General features: G+C 41.8%; 1 protein-coding gene across 1 annotated transcript; it reads right to left on the bottom strand.

Moving 5' to 3' along the window:
- Positions 1 to 3: 3 nt before the first annotated feature.
- Positions 4 to 16863, bottom strand: eppk1 (epiplakin 1). The gene is made up of 3 exons (XM_084562816.1): positions 16742 to 16863; positions 12301 to 12425; positions 4 to 11323 (listed from the first exon to the last, which is right to left on the bottom strand). The coding sequence occupies exon 3, from the start codon at positions 11307 to 11309 to the stop codon at positions 669 to 671; it is 10641 nt and encodes a 3546-aa protein (XP_084418942.1). The 5' UTR covers positions 11310 to 11323; positions 12301 to 12425; positions 16742 to 16863; the 3' UTR covers positions 4 to 668.
- Between the last annotated feature and the right edge of the window lie 7980 nt (positions 16864 to 24843).

Genomic DNA, 24843 nt, shown 5'->3' with positions numbered 1-24843 from the left:
TATTTATGTCACCAGATTTATTTGACCATATGATAGAGTAAGACACAGCAAAAAATTCCAGGTCTGTTCATTTGATAATTAAGAAAACATATCAATAAGAAAAGCTTTATTGTAAAACATAACTCCCCAGGCTCTATAGGCATGTTAATTATAGGAGAAACCACCCCTAGTTACATCTGTGTATAATATAAATTCACAGATACCACAATAATATGAAACCAATAAAAGTATGACCAATCCAAAATGCATATATGTAGACAAAGAAGATCCAAAATTGAGACTGAGATACCTATGCCAGATAAACTGCATACTCTAGTAGTAAAGTTTATGTGTGAATTTCTATGCATTAATGTGTATTTTGTGAGAGGTTCATCGAGTTTAATAATAGCTGAACTACAGTTTTGTGTGCCAGTGCCATGAACCTCAAAACATCTATAGTGCTCACAGTTATCAAAATGTTAAACAAAAACATCTTCCCATAGTATAAGAAATAAAATCCATGTAGCAAAGAAGATTTGCTGAAAAAAAAGATTTTCTCTTTTAAACCATACAAAGTTGACAGTGTGTGTCTTTCTTTCCAGATTTCTTTAAAGAAAACTTAAAATTTATTCTGAAACTAATGAAAAAAAGTACTAACTCTAACTGAGTTAGTTTCACTAAAAGAAAATTCACTTGTGTAAGGGGAGTAAGCTAAGGCCTGTGATGGGATCTCTAACACATCTCTCAACCAGCTGGAGATAAGTGAGGTTTTCTTGAGTGTTGGGGTCAAAGAAGCCCTTGGTATCGTCGTCAGGGTCGGACAGAATCTGGTTCATTTCTTCATCAAAGTAACCTCTTTGGTATGCGACCTCTACAGGTACTCTGTGACTATGCACTGGATCAATTATTCCTCCTGTTGCAATCTGCGCTTCAAGCAGACGAATTCCATGATCTTTCACAATAAGATCCTTTTTCAAGGCTTGGAACAAAGAAATTGTGTTTCCAGTGTAGGGATCTTTGTATCCCGTAACAGCCCTTTCAGCTGAAAGCAGTTTGTTTTTCCACTCCTTACCAACCACTCTTTGAGCCACAGCTTCCTCCACAGAAAGTTTCTTGTTGTTCACTGGATCAATGACAAATCCAGTGGCAGCCTGGGCCTCCAGCAGGACCAGAGATGTACCAGGAGTCAGCAGACCTTTGCTTTTGGCCTCACAAATGCTCATTGTCTCTTCGGTGGACTTGATGTACACACCTGCAATGCTGTTGGTCCCCTCAAGGTACTTACGAACTGAGTCCATTTCACTTACTTCTGTCACTGTGACTTTTCCAGTGCTAAGATCTTTGTAGAGGTTCTCATCAATGATTTTTGATTCAAGCAGCTCATTAGCAGTGACATCTTTTCTGATTCCATGGAAGTTTTGAACATCAGTAGTCTCTGTGATTGTAGTGATGGTGGTTTTTGTTGTGCTACTGTCCCTTACTTTTTCTGGTGGTTGGCTTTTGACAATTGTTGATGATGATGAGGTTGTTGTTGTCTGCTTCTGAATGATTGTCAGGATGATTTCCAGAAAGTGTTCAATTGTAATTGATCCAGACTTGTACTGTTGCACAACCTCTCTCCTCTTCTCCTCAGTGATGTATTTGGAGTAGAGCAGATCCCACAGAGATACTGTTTGTCCTTGGTATTTCCCTCCTGCTTTGGTTGTTGTTGTAGATTTCAGACGGAGTTTTGTTGCCTCATCAACAAAGAAATAAAACTCTCCTTTCTTGACGATGACCAGTAAGCTAAGGCCTGTGATGGGATCTCGAACACATCTCTCAATCAGCTGGAGATAAGTGAGGTTCTCTTTCGTGTTGGGGTCAAAGAAGCCCTTGGTATCGTCGTCAGGGTCGGACAGAATCTGGTTCATTTCTTCATCAAAGTAGCCTCTTTGGTATGCAACCTCTACAGGTACTCTGTGACTGTGCACTGGATCAATTATTCCTCCTGTTGCAATTTGTGCTTCAAGGAGACGAATTCCATGATCTTTCACGATGAGATCCTTTTTCAAGGCCTGGAACAAAGAAATTGTGTTCCCAGTGTAGGGATCTTTGTATCCCGTAACAGCCCTTTCAGCTGAAAGCAGTTTGTTTTTCCACTCATTGCCAACCACTCCTTGAGTCACAGCTTCCTCCACAGAAAGTTTCTTGTTGTTCACTGGATCAATGACAAATCCAGTGGCAGCCTGGGCCTCCAGCAGGACCAGAGAGGTTCCAGGAGTCAGCAGACCTTTGCTTTTGGCCTCACAAATGCTCATTGTCTCTTCGGTGGATTGGATGAACACACCTGCAATGCTGTTGGTCCCCTCAAGATACTGACGGACTGAGTCCATTTCACTTACTTCTGTCACTGTGACTTGTCCAGTGCTAAGATCTTTGTAGAGGTTCTCATCAATGATTTTTGATTCAAGCAGCTCATTAGCAGTGACATCTTTTCTGATTCCATGGAAGTTTTGAACATCAGTATTCTCTGTGATTGTAGTGATGGTGGTTTTTGTTGTGCTACTATCCCTTACTTTTTCTGGTGGTTGACATGTGACAATGGATGATGATGATGTGGTTGTTGTGGTCTGCTTCTGAATGATTGTCAGGATGATTTCCAGAAAGTGTTCAATTGTAATTGATCCAGACTTGTACTGTTGCACAAGTTCTCTCCTCTTCTCCTCAGTGATGAATTTGGAGTAGAGCAGATCCCACAGAGATACTGTTTGTCCTTGGTATTTCCCTCCTGCTTTGGTTGTTGTTTTAGATTTCAGACGGAGTTTTGTTGCCTCATCAACAAAGAAATAAAACTCTCCTTTCTTGACGATGACCAGTAAGCTAAGGCCTGTGATGGGATCTCTAACACATCTCTCAACCAGCTGGAGATAAGTGAGGTTCTCTTTCGTGTTGGGGTCAAAGAAGCCCTTGGTATCGTCATCAGGGTCGGACAGAATCTGGTTCATTTCTTCATCAAAGTAACCTCTTTGGTATGCAACCTCTACAGGTACTCTGTGACTATGCACTGGATCAATTATTCCTCCTGTTGCAATTTGTGCTTCAAGGAGACGAATTCCATGATCTTTCACGATGAGATCCTTTTTCAAGGCTTGGAACAAAGAAATTGTGTTTCCAGTGTAGGGATCTTTGTATCCCGTAACAGCCCTTTCAGCTGAAATAAGTTTGTTTTTCCACTCATTGCCAACCACTCCTTGAGCCACAGCTTCCTCCACAGAAAGTTTCTTGTTGTTCACTGGATCAATGACAAATCCAGTGGCAGCCTGGGCCTCCAGCAGGACCAGAGAGGTACCAGGAGTCAGCAGACCTTTGCTTTTGGCCTCACAAATGCTCATTGTCTCTTCGGTGGATTGGATGAACACACCTGCAATGCTGTTGGTCCCCTCAAGATACTGACGGACTGAGTCCATTTCACTTACTTCTGTCACTGTGACTTTTCCAGTGCTAAGATCTTTGTAGAGGTTCTCATCAATGATTTTTGATTCAAGCAGCTCATTAGCAGTGACATCTTTTCTGATTCCATGGAAGTTTTGAACATCAGTATTCTCTGTGATTGTAGTGATGGTGGTTTTTGTTGTGCTACTATCCCTTACTTTTTCTGGTGGTTGACATGTGACAATGGATGATGATGATATGGTTGTTATGGTCTGCTGCTGAATGATTGTCAGGATGATTTCCAGGAAGCGTTCAATTGTAATTGATCCAGACTTGTACTGTTGCACAAGTTCTCTCCTCTTCTCCTCAGTGATGTATTTGGAGTAGAGCAGATCCCACAGAGATACTGTTTGTCCTTGGTATTTCCCTCCTGCTTTGGTTGTTGTTGTAGATTTCAGACGGAGTTTTGTTGCCTCATCAACAAAGAAATAAAACTCTCCTTTCTTGACGATGACCAGTAAGCTAAGGCCTGTGATGGGATCTCTAACACATCTCTCAATCAGCTGGAGATAAGTGAGGTTTTCTTGAGTGTTGGGGTCAAAGAAGCCCTTGGTATCGTCGTCAGGGTCGGACAGAATCTGGTTCATTTCTTCATCAAAGTAACCTCTTTGGTATGCAACCTCTACAGGTACTCTGTGACTATGCACTGGATCAATTATTCCTCCTGTTGCAATTTGTGCTTCAAGGAGACGAATTCCATGATCTTTCACGATGAGATCCTTTTTCAAGGCTTGGAACAAAGAAATTGTGTTTCCAGTGTAGGGATCTTTGTATCCCGTAACGGCCCTTTCAGCTGAAATAAGTTTGTTTTTCCACTCATTGCCAACCACTCCTTGAGTCACAGCTTCCTCCACAGAAAGTTTCTTGTTGTTCACTGGATCAATGACAAATCCAGTGGCAGCCTGGGCCTCCAGCAGGACCAGAGAGGTACCAGGAGTCAGCAGACCTTTGCTTTTGGCCTCACAAATGCTCATTGTCTCTTCGGTGGATTGGATGAACACACCTGCAATGCTGTTGGTCCCCTCAAGATACTGACGGACTGAGTCCATTTCACTTACTTCTGTCACTGTGACTTTTCCAGTGCTAAGATCTTTGTAGAGGTTCTCATCAATGATTTTTGATTCAAGCAGCTCATTAGCAGTGACATCTTTTCTGATTCCATGGAAGTTTTGAACATCAGTATTCTCTGTGATTGTAGTGATGGTGGTTTTTGTTGTGCTACTATCCCTTACTTTTTCTGGTGGTTGACATGTGACAATGGATGATGATGATGTGGTTGTTGTGGTCTGCTTCTGAATGATTGTCAGGATGATTTCCAGAAAGTGTTCAATTGTAATTGATCCAGACTTGTACTGTTGCACAAGTTCTCTCCTCTTCTCCTCAGTGATGAATTTGGAGTAGAGCAGATCCCACAGAGATACTGTTTGTCCTTGGTATTTCCCTCCTGCTTTGGTTGTTGTTGTAGATTTCAGACGGAGTTTTGTTGCCTCATCAACAAAGAAATAAAACTCTCCTTTCTTGACGATGACCAGTAAGCTAAGGCCTGTGACGGGATCTCTAACACATCTCTCTACCAGCTGGAGATAAGTGAGGTTCTCTTTCGTGTTGGGGTCAAAGAAGCCCTTGGTATCGTCATCAGGGTCGGACAGAATCTGGTTCATTTCTTCATCAAAGTAACCTCTTTGGTATGCAACCTCTACAGGTACTCTGTGACTATGCACTGGATCAATTATTCCTCCTGTTGCAATTTGTGCTTCAAGGAGACGAATTCCATGATCTTTCACAATAAGATCCTTTTTCAAGGCTTGGAACAAAGAAATTGTGTTTCCAGTGTAGGGATCTTTGTATCCCGTAACAGCCCTTTCAGCTGAAATAAGTTTGTTTTTCCACTCATTGCCAACCACTCCTTGAGCCACAGCTTCCTCCACAGAAAGTTTCTTGTTGTTCACTGGATCAATGACAAATCCAGTGGCAGCCTGGGCCTCCAGCAGGACCAGAGATGTTCCAGGAGTCAGCAGACCTTTGCTTTTGGCCTCACAAATGCTCATTGTCTCTTCGGTGGATTGGATGAACACACCTGCAATGCTGTTGGTCCCCTCAAGATACTGACGGACTGAGTCCATTTCACTTACTTCTGTCACTGTGACTTTTCCAGTGCTAAGATCTTTGTAGAGGTTCTCATCAATAATTTTTGATTCAAGCAGCTCATTAGCAGTGACATCTTTTCTGATTCCATGGAAGTTTTGAACATCAGTAGTCTCTGTGATTGTAGTGATGGTGGTTTTTGTTGTGCTACTGTCCGTTACTTTTTCTGGTTGTTGGCTTTTGACAGTTGATGATGATGATGATGAGGTTGTTATGGTCTGCTGCTGAATGATTGTCAGGATGATTTCCAGGAAGCGTTCAATTGTAATTGATCCAGACTTGTACTGTTGCACAAGTTCTCTCCTCTTCTCCTCAGTGATGTATTTGGAGTAGAGCAGATCCCACAGAGATACTGTTTGTCCTTGGTATTTCCCTCCTGCTTTGGTTGTTGTTGTAGATTTCAGACGGAGTTTTGTTGCCTCATCAACAAAGAAATAAAACTCTCCTTTCTTGACGATGACCAGTAAGCTAAGGCCTGTGATGGGATCTCTAACACATCTCTCAATCAGCTGGAGATAAGTGAGGTTCTCTTTCGTGTTGGGGTCAAAGAAGCCCTTGGTATCGTCGTCAGGGTCGGACAGAATCTGGTTCATTTCTTCATCAAAGTAACCTCTTTGGTATGCAACCTCTACAGGTACTCTGTGACTATGCACTGGATCAATTATTCCTCCTGTTGCAATTTGTGCTTCAAGGAGACGAATTCCATGATCTTTCACGATGAGATCCTTTTTCAAGGCTTGGAACAAAGAAATTGTGTTTCCAGTGTAGGGATCTTTGTATCCCGTAACGGCCCTTTCAGCTGAAAGCAGTTTGTTTTTCCACTCACTTCCCACTACTCTTTGAGCCACAGCTTCCTCCACAGAAAGTTTCTTGTTGTTCACTGGATCAATGACAAATCCAGTGGCAGCCTGGGCCTCCAGCAGGACCAGAGATGTTCCAGGAGTCAGCAGACCTTTGCTTTTGGCTTCGTAGATGCTCATAACCTTCTTTGTTGATTCAACTCTGACACCTGCAATACAGTTTGTTGCTCCAAGATATTTTTGAATAGATTCCATTTTGTCAACATTTTCTTCAGTTACTTCCCCTTGTACAATTTGGGTGAAGAGCTCCTTTGATATAATCTTTGACTCAAACAGCTCACTGGCTGAGACCTGTTTTCTTAGTCCTTTGAACTTTCTTTCTTTGGACGATACCTCTGTAATGATAACAGTGAGTATTTCAATGATCTCTTCTATTGTCATAGCTCCTGTCCTGTATTGTTGAATGAGCTGCTCCCTTTTCTGTTTTGAAATATATTGAGACAACAACAATTCCCACACTGTTACAACTTTGTTTTTAAATGTTCCTTCATTCATGGCAACAGTTTTGTTTTTGAATGCAAGCTCTATTTGCTCATCTGTGTGAAATACATTGGATTCCTCTTTGTTCACTGGTAGGAGAAGAAGTCCAGTTTTTGGGTCTCTCTCACATCGATTTCTCAGCTGAAGGTAGGAGAGTTTTTCTTTGGTATTTGGATCAAAGTGTCCCTTTTCAGCATCAGTAGGGTTCGACAGGATTTTGTTCATTTCTTCATCCAAACATCCCTTTTTGATAGCGACATGAGCAGGTACCCTGAGACTTAGATTTGGGTCAATGATTCCTCCAGTTGCTAGCTGTGCTTCTAGAAGACGAAGGCCATCACTTCTTTGAATCAGCTGTTCATTCATGGCTTCAAACAACGTTATTGTTGCATCTGTGTATGGATCCTTATAGCCAGTGACAGCTCGTTCAGCCATGAGAAGTTGCTCATGAACATCCGGTCCGATTACCTTCTCTTTTGCAGCCTCATCAACTGTATAGAACTTGTTTTTGAGAGGATCGATGACCCATCCAGTTGCAGCCTGTGCTTCGAGCAGTACGAGTGCAATGCCAGGGGTCAAGAGATCTTCCTGTCTTGCTTCATAGATGCTCATTACTTTCTTGGATGGATGAACCGTAATTCCAGCAATGCATCCGGTTCCTTTTAGATATCCTTTCACAGAGTCACCTTGGGTCACTGCTTCAAAGGTGAGTTTTCCTTCTTTCACCTGATCGAATGTTTCTGCATCAATGATATCAGTGTCCAATAGCTGTTGTGCTGAGACATGCTTTCTCAGGCCCATTATCAATTTGGGAGTTTCACTCTTCTCCAGTTTTTCAATTATGGAAATCACTAATGTGATTATGTTTTGTGTGCTCATCTTCCTTGTTCTGTATTTTTCAATGAATTCAAGCCGCTGCTCTTCAGTGAAGTACCTGGAATGAATCAAGTCCCATAGCGAAACTGATTTCCCGGAATAGCGCCCTACAGACATGGTCACAAGTGTCTTTTCAAACTCTTGCTTTATCTCTGTGTCGGTATACAGATTTTCCTTCGTTGCAGTTTTTAGGGTGTCATTCAGTGGCAGGAAAAACAGTCCAGTTTCCTTATCTTTTACACATCTGCCCAACATCTCCATGTATGTCAGATTGTCTTTTGTCTTTGGGTCAAAAAAGCCCTTCGTGTCATCACTTGGGTCTGTTAGGATTTGATTAAGTTCTGTATCAAAATATCCTTTCCTGAATGCAACTTCCAGGGGTAAGTGAAGACACTTCAAAGGATCAATGATACCACCTGTAGCAATCTGGGCCTCAAGTAAACGGATGCCATGCTGCTTGACAATAAGATCCTTTTTCAAGGCTTGGAAAAGGGAGATCTTTTGCCCTGTGTATGGATCAGTGTAACCAGTGACAGCCCTCTCTGCAGAGAGAAGCTTTTCATACATCTGTGGACTAATAATCTTTTCTCTGAGAGCTTGTTCTACTGTCATTTTTTTGTTTTTCAGAGGATCAACAATGAACCCTGTTGCTGCTTGTGCTTCAAGAAGGCAAAGTGCAGTGCCAGGTGTGAGAATGCCAATTCTCTGTGCCTCATAGATACTCAGTTTCTTATTGGAGGGTTGCAGTATCACTCCAGCTACACAGCTTGTCCCTTGTAGATAGGCTCTTACACTGTCCATTTTCATCACATCAGTGCTTGTTATGTTCCCATCAATCATGCTGCTGTATGTTTGTTCATCCACAATTTCAAGATCAAGAAGATCGGCCACAGACACTTCCCCTCTGAGACCTTCCAAGTTCAGCCCTGCTTGCTGCCTTATCTCCTTACTCTCAATGATCTCTACAATGGTTACAATGAGTTGCTCAATTGTGATTTTCCTTGACTTGAAGAGCTTGAAATACTCTTGCCGCTTGTCCTCAGACAAATACTCTGAATTGATAAGATCCCACAGTGTTGTGTGCTTGCCCTTGAACCTGCCATACTTGACAGTAGCTGTTGTTGCTTTGAATAATTCCCTAATAGTGTTATCAATGGTAATTTTGTTGCCCTTGCCTTTGAGCGGTAAGAGGCACAAGCCTGTACTGGGATCTGTGACGCATCTGGCCATGAGCTGCAAGTATGTCAGGTTCTCGTGGGTGTTGGGGTCAAAGAATCCTTTGGTGTCGTCACTTGGATCATCCAGAATCTGATTCATTTCTTCATTGAAGTACCCTTTCTTATAGGCCACGTGGACAGGAATGCGATGGCTGTTCACTGGGTCAATGATCCCACCAGTTGCAATTTGTGCCTCCAGGAGGCGAATTCCATGGTCTTTTAGGATGAGATCTTTTTGCATTGCTTGGAACAAAGAGATTATTTTGTTATCATATGGTTCTTTGTATCCAGTGACTGCTTTCTCTGCTGACCGAAGCTTTTGACAGACATCAGGCCCTACAATCTTTGCTTTTACAGCATCATCCACTGAAAACTTTCTGTTTCCAATAGGGTCAATAACGAACCCTGTTGCTGCCTGTGCCTCCAGTAGAATCAGTGCAGTTCCTGGCATCAGCAGTCTTTTCTGTCTGGCCTGGTAGATTGTCATGACTTGAGAATCAGGAAGCAGAATACCTGCAATGCAGTCTTTCCCCTTTAAGTACATATTCACATTTTCATCTTCTATCACTTCCTTCACTGACTTTTTTCCCTTTGTCAGGTCCTCCATGACTTCCTTACTTATGATCTCTGCCTCCACAAGCTGTTTGGCTGTCACATTTTCTCTGATGCCTTCAAAGAGAACTTCAGTGGTTTTCACCGATTTTTCTATGACTTCCAGAACTGTCGTGATGATCATCTTGATACTGAGCTTCCCCTCTCGATATTTTTGAAAGATGTCTTGCCTTTGCTGTTCATCAAAGTATTCCGACATCAGCAGTTCCCACAGAGACACTGTCATTCCCATGTACTTTCCATACATCACTTTCACCTTCTCCTCTTTGAAAGCCTTTTTTGTTTGGTAATCTATGAAGCTGAAATTCACAATGCCTGATTTATCATGTAGAGGAAGGAGGCACAGTCCAGTGACAGGATCAGTGACACACCTTTCCATCAATCGAAGATAGGTCAGATTGTCTTCTGTGTTTGGGTCAAAAAAGCCCTTTGTGTCATCCCCTGAATCCTCTAGAATGGCATTCATTTCTTCATTAAAATAACCTCGCTTGAAGGCCACTTCTGTGGGAAGTCTGTGACTGTTGATTGGGTCTATGATTCCACCTGTAGCTATTTGTGCCTCTAGTAGGCGGATCCCATGTTCTTTGACAATGAGGTCTTTTGACAGTGCTTGAAACAGGGATATGGTTTCCCCTGAATATGGATCTTTGTATCCAGTTACTGCTCGCTCAGCTGAAAGCAGCTTTGCATGAAATTCTGGGCCAACTAGTTTGTTTTTCATAGCGTCATCCACAGTGTACTTTTTATTTTCTACAGGATCAATCATGAATCCAGTTGCTGCTTGTGCCTCCAGTAGAACAAGTGCAGTTCCAGGCATCAGTATGCCTTGCTTCATGGCTTGATAAATGCTCATTCTCTGATTGGACGAGAGTACAGCAATGCCAGCAATACTGCCTTTGCCTTCCAGGTATTCTTTCACTGTTTCCATCAACATCACATCCTGTGTTGTTGTCTTCCCCTTCTGTAGGTCATCGAATGTTTCTTTGTCAATGATCTTTGATTGAAGGAGTTCAGCAGAGGAAATGCCTCTTCTCAGACCTTTGAACGTGATGAAAACAGGAAGGAGCGCCAGGCCCGTGTCAGGCTCCACGGTGCATTTCTGTAGAAGGTCTTTGTAGTTAAGATTTTGTTGTGAGGTTGGATCGTAAAACACCTTGAGCTCTGACATCTGGTCATTGAGCAAACCTTTTTCATAGTAGCCCTTCTGAATTGCAGAGTCAACTGAAATGTTTTTCTTCTCCACAGGATCAAATACACCTTTTGTGGCTATCTGTGCTTCCAGCAGCCTCAATCCATATTCTCGAGGGACTAAATCTTTCTGCATAGCTTGGAATACAGATATCGTGTCATTGGTGTAGGGGTCTGCATATCCACTAATGGATTTCTCTGCTAAGAGGAGTTTCTCTTTCATCTCTGGTCCAACTACCCCCTCTTTAACAGCATCCGAAACAGAAAGAATTCGTTTTTTTATCGGGTCTACGATACCTACTGTGGCAGCTTGTGCTTCAAGCAGGGCTAATGCTGTTCCTGGCTTAAGCAAGCGTTTTTTCATGGCTTGATAAATTGTTATCTTCTCATTAGTCTTCTCCAGAAATATGCCAGCCACAGGCCCGTGGACTTTTGTGTTGCCATTTTGCTTCGCCTCAGCATTCTTAATGTTGGAATCCATCTTGACCCAAAGCGCTGTGTTGACACAGAAACAATTATTTAAGTTAGTTTGGATATTGCACCCCTTATACCGTAAGCAATATTAAAAATATTTTATTTATTATCCACCTCATCAAAAAGCTAAGGCTACACAGAGTTAAAAATAATTACCAGCCTCCCCTTCCATTAGCACTCTATTAACATAATACAAATACCTTGGTGATGAATGCTGCCTAATACTTTAAACAGCCCTGCAATAAGTGCTGCTAATCAAACTTGTACAGAGAACTGTTAATTAAACTTTATTGTAATTTTGGAGGCTGCAGTTTATGGCGCTGTTGAAAATATGGTACAACTATCCATATTTCTAAACATGAAAGTGGACAGAGCATCCTAAATGCACACGGGGTGGCATACTGTTTTTTGGATGATGTGTAATGCTGGTTGTTATGCTGTGGTATGCAAACAGTTGGTTAGACGTTAGCTTTGGGCCGACTCTGATTAAATGTTAAATAAATTATACCTATCAGCTTCCATTAGGTTGGGCGAGTTCAAAGTTGTGCAACAGATGGGTTTGTTGCTTATGGAATCATTAAGAAGAAAGTATTTGGAAAGCATATTAACCAAACAATCAAGCAGTCACTCCTAGAGAAATGCAACACAATACAGTACCTACATCACCTCCAACTATTGCATACAACCCAAACACTTTCCAAAAACAAACAAGTGGGTTCTTAATACTTGCATCCTCTAATTAGGCGCTAGTTCTGGTGATGTAGAGTAAAGTAGTGAGGAATATTTGAAATGCTGCAGAACAACACTGAAGGTAAAATGTATAGAATTGGATCTGAGATCAGCCCATGATATTTCAAGTCTGGAGAAATTAAAATAAAACAACCTAGAAATAGTGCCAAGTAATTATTTTTAATTTGCTTTTAAGCTTGAGGGCCTTACATGTCACCCACAAGGTAAGTTTTCCAAAATATGATCTGTGTTCCAACTGTGTATCAAACCTGTCAGTTTCCTTAAGAGTCTGTGGGTAGCCTCAGATCCTCAGGCACTGCTGGCTTCTCCACACTTCAGGATAATGATGAACAGGCTTTTATGGTCAAAGCCTCACGGCCTTGCGACTTCGTTCCTGTAGAGAGATAAGGCATTCCCAGTAAGTTTTAATCTCCCTCACATGAGTTTATGGTTTGATATTGTCTTCATTTTACTGCTTCTCAAATGCAAGTGTATTGGACCAAGTTTATTAACTTATTTTACAACTATAACATAAAAGTATATGAAGGAAATGACACAGACACGCGAATCATATCAGATTAGGTATGAGAAAAGACAAAATAAGTGATAGTAATACAACATTCACACTGTATAAAACACAAAATCTATTTGCAATGGTTATTGTGCTATAAAAATACCATGTACAGCATTTTATGCAACATAAAATACTGCACTTGACTGGACAGTATGGATGGGTGTCTTGTAAACCCCATTGCACTGGCGTTTGTTTGTTATATCACACTACTTTAAATTAAAAACAAATTAAAAACAAATCAACTTACAATAATACATGTCAGTCGAGGCGTTTATTCTACTTCTGTGTCCTTAAATGCATAGTCTGGGTGACTAGATAATTCACAGTCCATGCAGTATACACTGTACATAGATAAAAATGTTGCAATTAAACTAACGTTTTTTTTTCTTTTCATTTCATTCTGCCCTTGCACGAACTGCAAAAGAAATTAACTCTGTATCATTTTCACACACATCCTGTATTTACTTTGGCACAAGTAGAGGCAACAAGACAAAACTGGAACAGCCAGATACAGTGTGTTGTAATGCCAAGCCTTTGGAGCACAAACAAGCTCAAATAACCAATACTATGTCTGGTTAGTAGCTATCACCTTACAATATCTACACTGTGCAGCCAAACTTAAAATCATAATTTTAACAACTTTATTTCAGATCATAGTTGCAAAGTTTCCAAACATCCCATTGGTTTACTTTGCATTTTATGTCACAAAAAGCTGACAACAGAACAGAAGATCCACAGCATAGCCCACACATAAAACTCAGCATGGTAGCATTTACATGACTTGCAAAGGCTGAGTTCCCCATCAGTAGAGTCAGAAGCAGCATCATTAAATGGAAAGACAAAAACAGCAACACACCAAACTAACACCAAAGAACAATGAGCAACGAAGGCCTGTGCATGGACCAAAAAGCCCTAGAACACACCAGAAAGACAACAGCCAATGGCCAGCGAGCACATACGTTCTGCATCTGCATGGAAGGAAACAACTCTTCACATCGGCAGATGGCAGTAGTCTGGATTCAAAGGGGGAAACCAGAGGAGCTACTATTAGCTGTGAGGCTAGGTAGATCTAAAAAAAACCTTGTACAGAGCTGACTTCTATATTTGCACATATTTGCATGTTAAGATTAAATGAAGATGAAAAATGAGAAGAACCTCCCTGTGCCATTTCAACTTAGGCATTTTCTTTCTGCTGCTAAGTTGATCAGCCAGAGTCATCTGTCTGTTGCGGATTCGACATGCGGAATTGTCTGAAAAGCCACAGACAAGGCGACTGATGCCAATGCGGCCGGGCGCTCCACAAAAACTATGGATGCAACCACCAGCAAATTGCCAGCCTTCGGCTTTGTGTCACCGCCTTTACATTCCACCTTGAGCTCTTCTACTACTACTTCTGCTGCACCACTGTGAAGCTTTGCCTTTCTTTGACACACTTTTTGCGTAATGTTAAAGGTCCTGACTGATATATCTCTGTTACGCTGCATGTTCTTGGCCTAATTGGAGTCACTGACCTCGTCTAAAGGAACTTGGAGTTGCAGTTAGAATAGCTGCAAGGTACAGATTCTAGCGATTCATGTAACAAACTACTGTTGTGCAACAGTGCCTTTAAGTTAAACCTCACAGAAAGACAGAGCTTGTTGTTTCTTGCCTTTAGAGACACATTGCCACCGTAATAATGCATGAGTATACTATCTTGATGCCAGTTGCACATTCCCGAAGTTACTGTTTTATGATGTCATTGCTGTCCGTAGGAGTTAATATAATCAGTCTCAGTAAAAAAGGGTGTGGAGGTGAACTCAGGTGTGATGTTTCCTCCAAGAAGACAAGTCTGTGGAAACTTTGTCAGACACGTTGACAAACATATTAATTATCTTGGCTGCCCGAGATGGAAATGTCATTGGACTAAAGGTGTGTTTAACTACTACAGCATGAAGTCACTGTTTCGCAGTTACAACATCAAGGGTGAAAGAACCTGCAGGCCAGGTAACACAAAAAAATGTGTTTGTACAACAGCAGCAGTGTTGCGGTGCTCCAGTGTCTGCGCTTGCAGCTGCTGAATTTGCAGGTTGAGCTCATCACCCACTTTGTAAATGTTTGAATGTTTCTAAGGATGGGGCGCGTCCGTTTTATTGCACCATGTGAGTCTGCCTATCATATCATAAACGCAAATACATTACCCGCATAAGGCCAAAGAGTTACCACACTGTTAACATACCTTTACTGTTTAACATTCACATTAGTCAGATAAAGATGGGGAGGGACTCAACTACATAGATATCTGTAGGTAAGTTACTGTTTAATAATGTAATAAAAAGAGGCTTTCAGCTTCTGCAGCTATGTTTGTCCCAATAAGGGGTGAAAGCACCAGTAATTGTATGCTTAGTGACCACTTTATTAGGTACGATGTGCAATCCAATTTATTTTGATGCATCATCTCTGCAATGCACCAACATGTAATATTCAGTTTAAAGTAAATTTAATCTTTGCTACTGAGCTTAAAGTTAAATGTGTTGCAGAGAAACCACATTTACACACATTACAGACAGCCACATCATTAAAACCACTGACATTGACCATCTTGTGACAATTCAATGTTCTGCTGGGAAACTTTTGGGCCTGGCAGTCATTGGTGTGGATGTTACTTAGACATGTAGCACCCACCTAGACCAGACCAGACACCCCCACCCCATAGCAATGACACACCCCAGCAGGATGCAGCCTGACACAGGCACACACACAAAAACGCTTTGGGAACAACTAAAAAAACATGAAGATTCACTAGATCCCAAACTGATCAAGTATCCGTGGGATGATCCACAGTGGCCCCTCCCCTCAAAGGCCCCCACTAACAAACATTCTGTTGCCAGACAACACAGGACACCCTCAGAAGGCCTATGTCCATTCTCTGATGAGACACAACTGTTTTGGAGACACAAGGGAGACCAACCCACTTGCTTTTACACCCCTGCTCTACAGGATAAGCGCTGATAATGGAAGATAATGGATAAATGTTTGTTCACTCATTGCCTACACACTGCACCTTATTTTATTTAAAAACATGTAGTTTTTTTAAGCATCTATTCATTGACACCCTTGTGAGCCATTCCATTTTGTTGGAATTTGTTGATACTGAATAATCACATATGCCGTATAGTTTTACTGAAGAAAACGACTTTTGAATCACACACGTCTTGAGGATAGAACGATCTTTTGATTATGATTGTGAAATAACAGTGCACAGTAGTCATTCATTCTTGAAGTAAGCAGACTTGTCTTTTTTTTGTATATAATTATTTTATGACCCCAGTGTTCATTCGATGGCGGGGAGAGCAATGCACTTTAATGATCATTTGGATAAGATGGGATTGTGCTTTGATTTACAAGGTTACAGAGAGAGAAACTTTCTCCCAGACTGTGTAACGACTTTGACATGAGTTAAGTGCGATGACACTCGGTGCACCCGCTTGTCTAAAAGTGTTATTCAGTTTCTGCCTGTAGCTTTACAATAGCCAAGAATCTGTCTGACTGACAAGAAGATTTTAGAGCTGATAACCAGTCGAGCTGCTCCTTCTGTGCTTTACATAAAGAGCAGATATGGCTCAATCAGCCAATTTGCTCTCACCTTTGGCTTACAAACACAAACCAGTTGCATCACATTTACTACACATCAGTCTTTATCGTCGCGTCGCATTCTTGTCAACACCTCAGCTGTAAATAACAGGAATGAATGAGGCAATAAACAATGAAAAAAGTGTCATAAATATAAAGATTACATAACGGCCCACAGTGACTGTGGAAACTCTTTGTGTGTGGAGCAGCTCCGAGCATGATGTCGACACTTTGTTCAGACTTGTCCAGAAGTTTTTTTAGTGACACAAGGGACTACTTTCCGTTAAACCCCTATCTAAGCAATGTGGTCAGAGGTAATGTGCGAGGAATGTTTGCTTTCGCTTTTTATCAGGGTGTTGGCTGGCAATGCAGGACACATACCAGACTTTTCTCAGAAAGCAAAGTTGCAGTTTAAATGAGATTCCAGTTTCAGTTAAAATAAAACTTTTCTCTTGAAGAAAAAAAAAAGCTTTTTATTGAGAAAATCTGAACATGCCATCACTAGTCATAAGAATATTTGTTCTTACCCGAGTGTGCTGGAACTCTTCACTGGTTGGCATTCAGTCTCAGCTGGAATGGGAGACACTGCGATCGTGAAGCGCTCGCAACATCTCAGAGGCGCCCGCTGCTCACTGATCAAATATACAACAGGTCCAGCTGTTAAGTCCCTCCCCTGTTGAGGAACGGCCTCCTCTGCTCAGAGTGTGACGGAGTAACGGCCGGAGATCTCTTTGCACTGAGCTCAGGATGCCGGGAATTCCTGCAGGCTTCCTATGAGTGCGTCCATTGTGCTCTTACACAATAGCAACTGTACCATAGGTGAGCTGGTTTATTAAATGAACACTTAAAAGACGGTGTTATGTGACATTACTCATTCTTAGTGTCTTAAAGGTTAATCTGGTCAAACTGTTCCTTCTCTGTCTTTTATTAACATCTGAAAGATTTTCTTTTTTCACAATGTAATGTTTTTCAAGCCAGATTGTCTTTCTTATCTAAGAGCCAGGATGTGACAAGCAGAGCCGGATTCCCTGTGATTGCAGCTTTGTCTTTGCATAAGAGCCTCCCTCAGGCTTGGCAGGTTTTCAAGACTGAAAGGCAGAGACATGTCGGCAGGTGGGAGGGGGGGCTCTGGGTTTCACACATATACAATTAAAACATAAATAAAAATCCACAGTGTCGTAAAACAGACACGGAGAACATCTGTTGCTGATTGCATAAACCGTACGCTAAGACATTAGTGACGCTGCAACAACACCAGTAATGTTTCGTGATTAATGCACAGGTGGAAATAGGTGGCACAGAAACTCAAGTCAAGTGTGAGAACACAATGATAAAGATTAAACTAGTCACCTAACAAGAACATCAATCAAAATGTTGTTAAGACAAGTTTTCTGAGCCTTTGTTGTTTTAAAGTTACAGATTGCCTTCCCGAAATTGCCCCACTTAATTGTATTGCTGTTGTCTGATACAAACCTGATCATAAATCAGAACAGGTATCGCCAAGAATCAAGAGTCTTTATTGTCATTATGAGAACAAAACAAAATTTTGAATGTAAATAAAGTGCAGCTTAGTGCAAGTCCCAGTCTATGAGATGTTGTGAGGGTTCTGTAGGGGGATAGGATGTGGTGTTTTGCTACAGGGGGGAGATTTCCTTAACAGCTCTAGGGAAGAAGCTGTCCCTGAGAATATCTGTGTTGCCTGGGTGGGTGGGGTCTTTTCGCAATGCGTCTAGCCCTCTTCTGGTAGACGGCAGCCCACAATCCCCTGTGCTGTCCTCACCACCCGGGCTAAGTCCTTCCTGTCCTGTGCTGTGCTGTCCAGCTGCCGTACTGCACTGTCACACTGAGACACAGGATGCCTTCAATCGTGGCTCTGTAAAAGTTTGCAAGGAGCTGATAAGAGAGTCCAACCCTAACCCTAACCAGACATCAGGTTACAAAATAAATGGTTTGTTTCATTAAATTTGAACAAAATGGTAAATGTAGGTGACTAAAAAAATGACAACTGGTGAGCACGAGCAGCAAGAAAGTGGTGACTTTTGAGCCTCTTCAGCTATGCACTTTATCATCCGATCATCGGGTGTGGCTGATAAGGCCCATAGTTAAGCCCATGCCCCAGTTCGCAGTAGATATGTCATCGCTTAAGATAAAACTTACCACATTAGAATAAAGGTCTGTTTTAGTTAAGTCTCCCTTGTGTCTCCAAAACAGTTGTGACTCATCAGAGAATGGACATGGGCCTTCTGAGGGTGTCCTGTGGTGTCTGGCAACAATTAATGGGGGTGCCTCTAAGAGGAGGGGCCTCTGTGGATCATCCCACAGACACTTGATCAGTTTGGGATCTAGTGAATTTGGAGGCCAGGTCAACACCTTGTGCTGTTCTTCATGTTTTTTTCAGTTGTTCCTAAAGTGTTTTTGTGTGTGTGCCTGTGTCAGGCTGCATCCTGCTGGGGATGGCTGCTGCCATCAAGGAGTGTCATTGCTATGGGGTGGGGGTGCCTAGTCTGGTCTAGGTGGGTGCTACAAGTCTAAGTAACATCCATGAATGCCAGGTCCAAAAGTTTTCCTGTGGAATATTGAATTATCAAATGATGGTCAATGGTATTTACTTCTCCTGTCAGTGGTTTTAATGTTGTGATTGATCGGTGCATTTAATTAACATTAAGTTTTAAAAGAAGATAACTGCCAAGGCCCCTCGGGTTCTTTTGAGAAGCCTGGCAAGAGCATTGTGCCAAAAGATTTTAGACTGTAATGTGCAAATCAAATGTGATCCATGTGTGACAATGCCTACATCACTCCATCTGAAACTCAATCATAATGATATGCTTTTTTGGCAGCCAAAAATAGTTTTCTTACCTTTGTCAAACATGCCATATTACATTCATCTTTTACTGTGGTGAAAGCAGGGCGTGCCAGGCTCCAGATTCAGAAGAAAAGCCAATTATCAAAAGTATGACACACCTTCCCATAACTAATGAAATGATAGGGATGAGAACAAACATGCACCTCAAACCAGGTTGACATAAAATCAAGTGATGACACATTTGTGTTCAGATTGTGGATGATAATGATTATAAAATTATAATAAAATAAAATGATTAAATAAAGCGGCGAGGTGGTTAGCACTGATGCCTCACAGCAAGAAGGTCACTGGTTCGAATCCATGGGCCGGCTGGGCCTTTCTGTGTGGAGTTTACATGTTCTCCCTGTGTCTGCGTGGGTTCTCTCCGGGTACTCCGGCTTCCTCCCACCATCCAAAGACATGCTCATTAGGTTAATTGGTGATTCTAAATTGGCCGTAGGTGTGAGTGTGAGTGTGAATGGTTGTCTGTGTCTCTGTGTTAGCCCTGCGATGGACTGGCGACCTGTCCAGGGTGTACCCCTGCCTCTCGCCCGATGACAGCTGGGATAGGCTCCAGCAGACCCCCGCGACCCTTAACAGGAATAAGCGGGTATAGAAAATGAATGAATGAATGATTAAATAAAGCAGTGAAAGACAGAATTAAGGTGAATGCCAGATGTACACTGCCTGGCCAAAGAAAAAGTCTCCATCTGGATTTAACTGAGCAAATAGGTAGGAGCCTCCTATTGGATAGTTGCTGCATGGGTGATTATCTTTCAGCTGGCAACAAGTTGTGTAACCCCAACTGATGCAATGAGTAGCTTCTCATTTCCTAAACAACCATGTGTAAAGACACATCCCGTGGTTGTGGTAAAGATGTTAGTCTGTTTGAGAAGAGTCAAATCATTGACATGCATCAAGCAGAGAAAACATCTAAGGAGATTGTAGAAACCACTAAAACTGTCCAACGCATTATTAAAAACTGGAAGGATAGTGGGGAACCACTGTCTTTGAGGAAGAAATGTGGTCGGAAAAAAATCCTGGTTGATTGTGATCGGAGAAAACCTTAAGAAAACCACTAATCAGTGAGGCTAACTGGAAAAAAGGCTTCAATATGCTAGGGAGCATAAAGATTGGACTCTGGAGCAATGGAAGAAGGTCATGTGGTCTGGTGAGTCCAGATTCACCCTGTTCCAGAGTGATGGGGGCATCAGGGTAAGAAGAGAGGCAGATGAAGTGATGCACCCATCATGCCTAGTGTCTACTGTACAAGCCTGTGGGGGCAGTGCTATGATCTGGGGTTGCTGCAGTTGCTCTGGTCTCGGTTCAGCAACATTACGTGTCCAAAGAATGAGGTCAGCTGACTACCTGAATATACTGAATGACCAGGTTATTCCATCAATGGATTTTTTCTTCCCTGATGTTCACGGGCATATTCCAAGATGACAATGCTAGGATTCATGGGGCTCAGATTGTGAAAGAGTGGTTCAGGGAGCATGGGACATCATTTTCAGACATGGATTGGCCACCACAGAGTCCAGACCTTAACACCATTGAGAATCTTTGGGATGTGCTGGAGAAGGCTTTGCAGTGGTCAGACTCTCAGTTTAGTTTTTTTAAAGCTTGTCTCTGCTGCCTGAAAGTATCTAAAATGGGTAATGGAGATATAAAAAATACAAGTACCTATAATGTAGTATTCCCTTTCAGAAGAAATTTGTCTGCACCAAAACATTTGCCATTTGACACATTTGCACAAGATGGACTTTCCCCATTTTATTGTGAAATATTTGTATTTGTATCATTGAATCTGGCAATAAACTCATGAAAGGACTTATGTTGGCAGGCCTTTTTGACCTATACTTCCTACTTGCCAAAATCCCTCCTTAATTCCACAGAATCATACAGTGCAGATCCAGGCACGTTTGAAGAAAGTTATTTGGTTGTCATCGCTCATTTAAATCTCAGCTCAGCAGCAAAGGATTTACTCAATCTCTGTAACCATGCAGTGCAAAGTCACACAGTACTGTACACTACTCAGTTGACATAGAGCAATGTATTTATATGAGTTGTGTTTTCTGGCCACTGGTTGAATGGTAGTCCATATTCTTTCCATATTCTCCTATTTTTGCTCTGTTTTGGTCTCAACCTGCGTTAGTTTTTAACGCATTAAAGCTAACTTAAGTCCGTTTTTTATTAAAACTATGCTTAGCACTGTTCCGATAGGGTTCCTCTAAAGACTCTAAACAATAGTTTTAATATGTTTCCCTACTTTCCACTCTTGTCTTTTGAATTTTTTATTTTTTGTGCAACATCATTCTTTATGCCAATGATTAGGGGAGTTTTGGAAATTGCTTTAAAAATAAGCAAATGTTCTTAAACTGGGTGCCTGGTAAAGAAGAATGAATTTTTTTTCTGACAAACCAATGCTCTGATGTCTTTGTTTCAAATATAATTGTAATAAATGAGAAACACAAACTTAGGGCTTGGCCTCCACCAACCACTTAGACGTATTTAGCTGCTGCGTGTTCAGATTTCTAGTCATCATCTTTGCCTGTGTTCAGTTTGGTGCTGCTGCATTGTAGGACAGTAGGGCTTAGAGGCCTGAGGTTGCAAAACCAAAACAATGAGCCAAGAAGCTGAAGCAGGTTTTATAAATTGGATGAACCGCGTTTGTTCTTCGGAAACCTCCTCCTCATTTCCCCCATTCCGATGTAGAATAGGGAGTGTCCGTGTCCCACGGTATCTCAAACCTTTCCGAACCAGTGAGCTGAGATGAGATGAGATATGATGAGCGCATTGAACTTTCACATTTCTTTTTTGCACCTTCCTCAAACATATGTGGTTAATTTAATCTGTAACTACCATCGACGTAACCCTGGCAAGGTGACTGGAGACTGGAGAGAATTTAAAACCCTCTTTTCAGGACTTGAATCTGAGCTTTGAGTTTACATAATGGGCACATCAGAGGGGAATATCCAGAACAGGTCAATGCATGAAACCTAAAGTAATTCACCACGGTAACCAAGGCTTTTTTTAGCAAACACAGACGAAGAATTTCCATGCTTGAGCTTGAACTTGGTTTTGGGTTTGAGCAAACAGCTGCAGTTGCCAAAAAATACCAATAATCTCCCAGAAGCTGTTTTCTGATAGTCTGAAAACTGTGGCATTGCCCTTAAGGCAAACCACACCTTTTTGGCTTCAAGTGTGAAAATGGGTAAAGTTCTCATGTGTCATAATCAGAGAACCTGCTTTTTAAAAGAAAGGGGAAGTTTAAACACTGGTGGCATGAAGTGTAAAATGATTAAAATGACTTTTAAACTCATGTGCTCCACAACAGGTTACATTATTTATAGAATCAAAAGCTTCAAGTATTTCCCTCCTTTCATTTCATTTTATTCCCCAGAACCCTCGTCATATGTCTTTCATTGCCCACTTATTGGACGGGGGATTTCTTCCGTTTGCTCTCCACATTGTTGACCAGGATGCAGGATATTGCTCGGCTTTTTCCTAGTCTGCCTCAAACTAAAGCAGAGAGCCAGGAATGCTTTTTTAATAGTGTTTCCATTGTGCTTTGGTGGCAGCACCACACCCGGTTCACTCGGCTCCCAGAGCCCCCGGATGCCCCGCGTCATTACTATCTGTGTACTTTTCTTTAAAGATAAATATTATGTGTTTTTCTTCCAATCATTCCAATTATTCCAGATCACAAAGACTCTCTATGCACACATACACCGATCAGCCACAACATTCATATCACAGTCTAATATCTTTTGGCACAATGCTGTTGACAAGCATTTCAAAAGAAGCTGAAGGGCCTTGGCAGTTATCTGTTACTGCTTTCAAAATGTAATGTTAATTAAATACACCGATCAGCCACAACATTAAAACCACTGACAGGAGAAGTAAATAACATTGACCATCTTGTGACAATACAATGTTCCTCTGGGAAACTATTGGACCTGGCATTCATTCATGTGGATGTTACTTAGACATGTAGCACCCACCTAGACCAGACCAGGCACCCCCACCCCATAGCAATGACACTCCTTGTTGGCAGCAGCCATCCCCAGCAGGATGCAGCCTGACACAGACACACACACAAAAACACTTTAGGAACAACTAAAAAAAAACAAAACATGAAGAACAGCACAAGGTGTTGACCTGACCACCAAATTCACTAGATCCCAAACTGATCAAGTGTCTGTAGGATGGTCCACAAAGCCCCCCACTAACAACATTCTGTTGCCAGACACCACAGGACACACTCAGAAGGCCCATGTCAATTCTCTGATGAGTCACAACTGTTTTGGAGTCACAATGGAGACCTACGCAATATTAGGAAGGTGGTCATAATGTTATGAGATGTGAAAACCAGAAAACCAAGTTCAGAACAAGGCCATGCTACAACTCTAAAGGTGAAACACGCCTTGCCTCACCCCAGCCCTGACTTAAGCCCAATTGTAATCATAAATTAAATCTAAACCCTTTGCAACAATCAGCTAAAACGTCCTCACAATGCAGCAGTGTCCTCTGCACAAATGCACAGGTGTCATGTCATATGTAAGAAATACGACCACAGGGTTGGGTAGTGCCCGTGACAAAACATCACACATAGTGAGGTATTCCTAGGAACACTCGTTAACAGCTCTGATCTTGGCTTTGCGTCCTCTGGCGACATGCGGTATGTTCAGCATTCATCAGTCACACTGGGCAGGTTTTTATCAGCCTTCGTGTTATCTGAGACACACCCTGGCTTTCACTCCAGATTCATCAGCAATAAACAAAAGTCCTGTCTGCACGTCTCCAGGCTCGGCACAGTGACAGCGAGATGTTTTCTGACTGCTTAATTGCACATGTCAAAAGTGCTTACCGTAATGAGGACTAAACGCGGAAATCAGCGCTAACACCTACAGTTATTCTTCAAATCTTTTGTCTGTCTCAGTTTTTCAGTTGAATATTCTTATTAGTCCTCAGTGATACAGCAATTAAGTGCAGACTGAGTTATAACTTGCATGGGAGACTAATCCTTAAAGTTTAATCACTCCTTGCTAATAATTTGAATTGAAGACGGACACGTCTCTCATTTGTCCTCTGTGTGAAATTACAGCCAGCAGCAACAAGTGAAAACAACGTCTTTGTCTCCGACTGTTTGAACCTGTTTGCGTGTGATATTTCTTCCTGGGACATCGGCCAGATCAAATAAAAAGTTGTCAACATCATGTCAACAAGTGCAACTTATTATTTCTCCTGTGTATTCTGCTGCCATGTACAGTGCATCCAGACAGTATTCATTTGCGCTTTCCCTGTTACACATTTTGTTATGTTACAACCTTATTCCAAAATGGATTAAATTCATTTTTTTCCTCAAAATTCTGCACACAACACTTAAGTTTTGCAAATTTATTAAAAATGAAAACCTAAGAAATCACACGTACATAAGTATTCACAGCCTTTGCCATGAGCTCAAGTGCATCCTATTTCCACTGATCATCCTTGAGATGTTTCTACAGCTTTATTGGTGTCCACCTGTGGTAAATTCACTTGATAGGACATTTGGAAAGGCGCACACCTGTCTGTAAAAGCTCCCACAGTTGACAGTGCATGTCAGAGCACAAACCAAGCGTGAAGTCAAAGGAAATGTCTGTAGACCTCTGAGACAGGATTGTCTTGAGGCACAAATCTGGGGATGGGTACAGAAAAAGTTGAAGCGCTGTGAGTACTTTTCGGATGCACTGTACACCGGTCAGGCATAACGTTATGACCACCTCCTGTCAGAGAATGGACATG

This window comes from Chelon labrosus (genome assembly GCF_963514085.1).
Source record: "Chelon labrosus genome assembly, chromosome: 16".
NCBI classification, from domain to species: domain Eukaryota; kingdom Metazoa; phylum Chordata; class Actinopteri; order Mugiliformes; family Mugilidae; genus Chelon; species Chelon labrosus.
The sequence above is the reverse complement of the archived record's forward strand: the minus strand, read 5'-3'. Positions and strand labels throughout refer to the sequence as shown.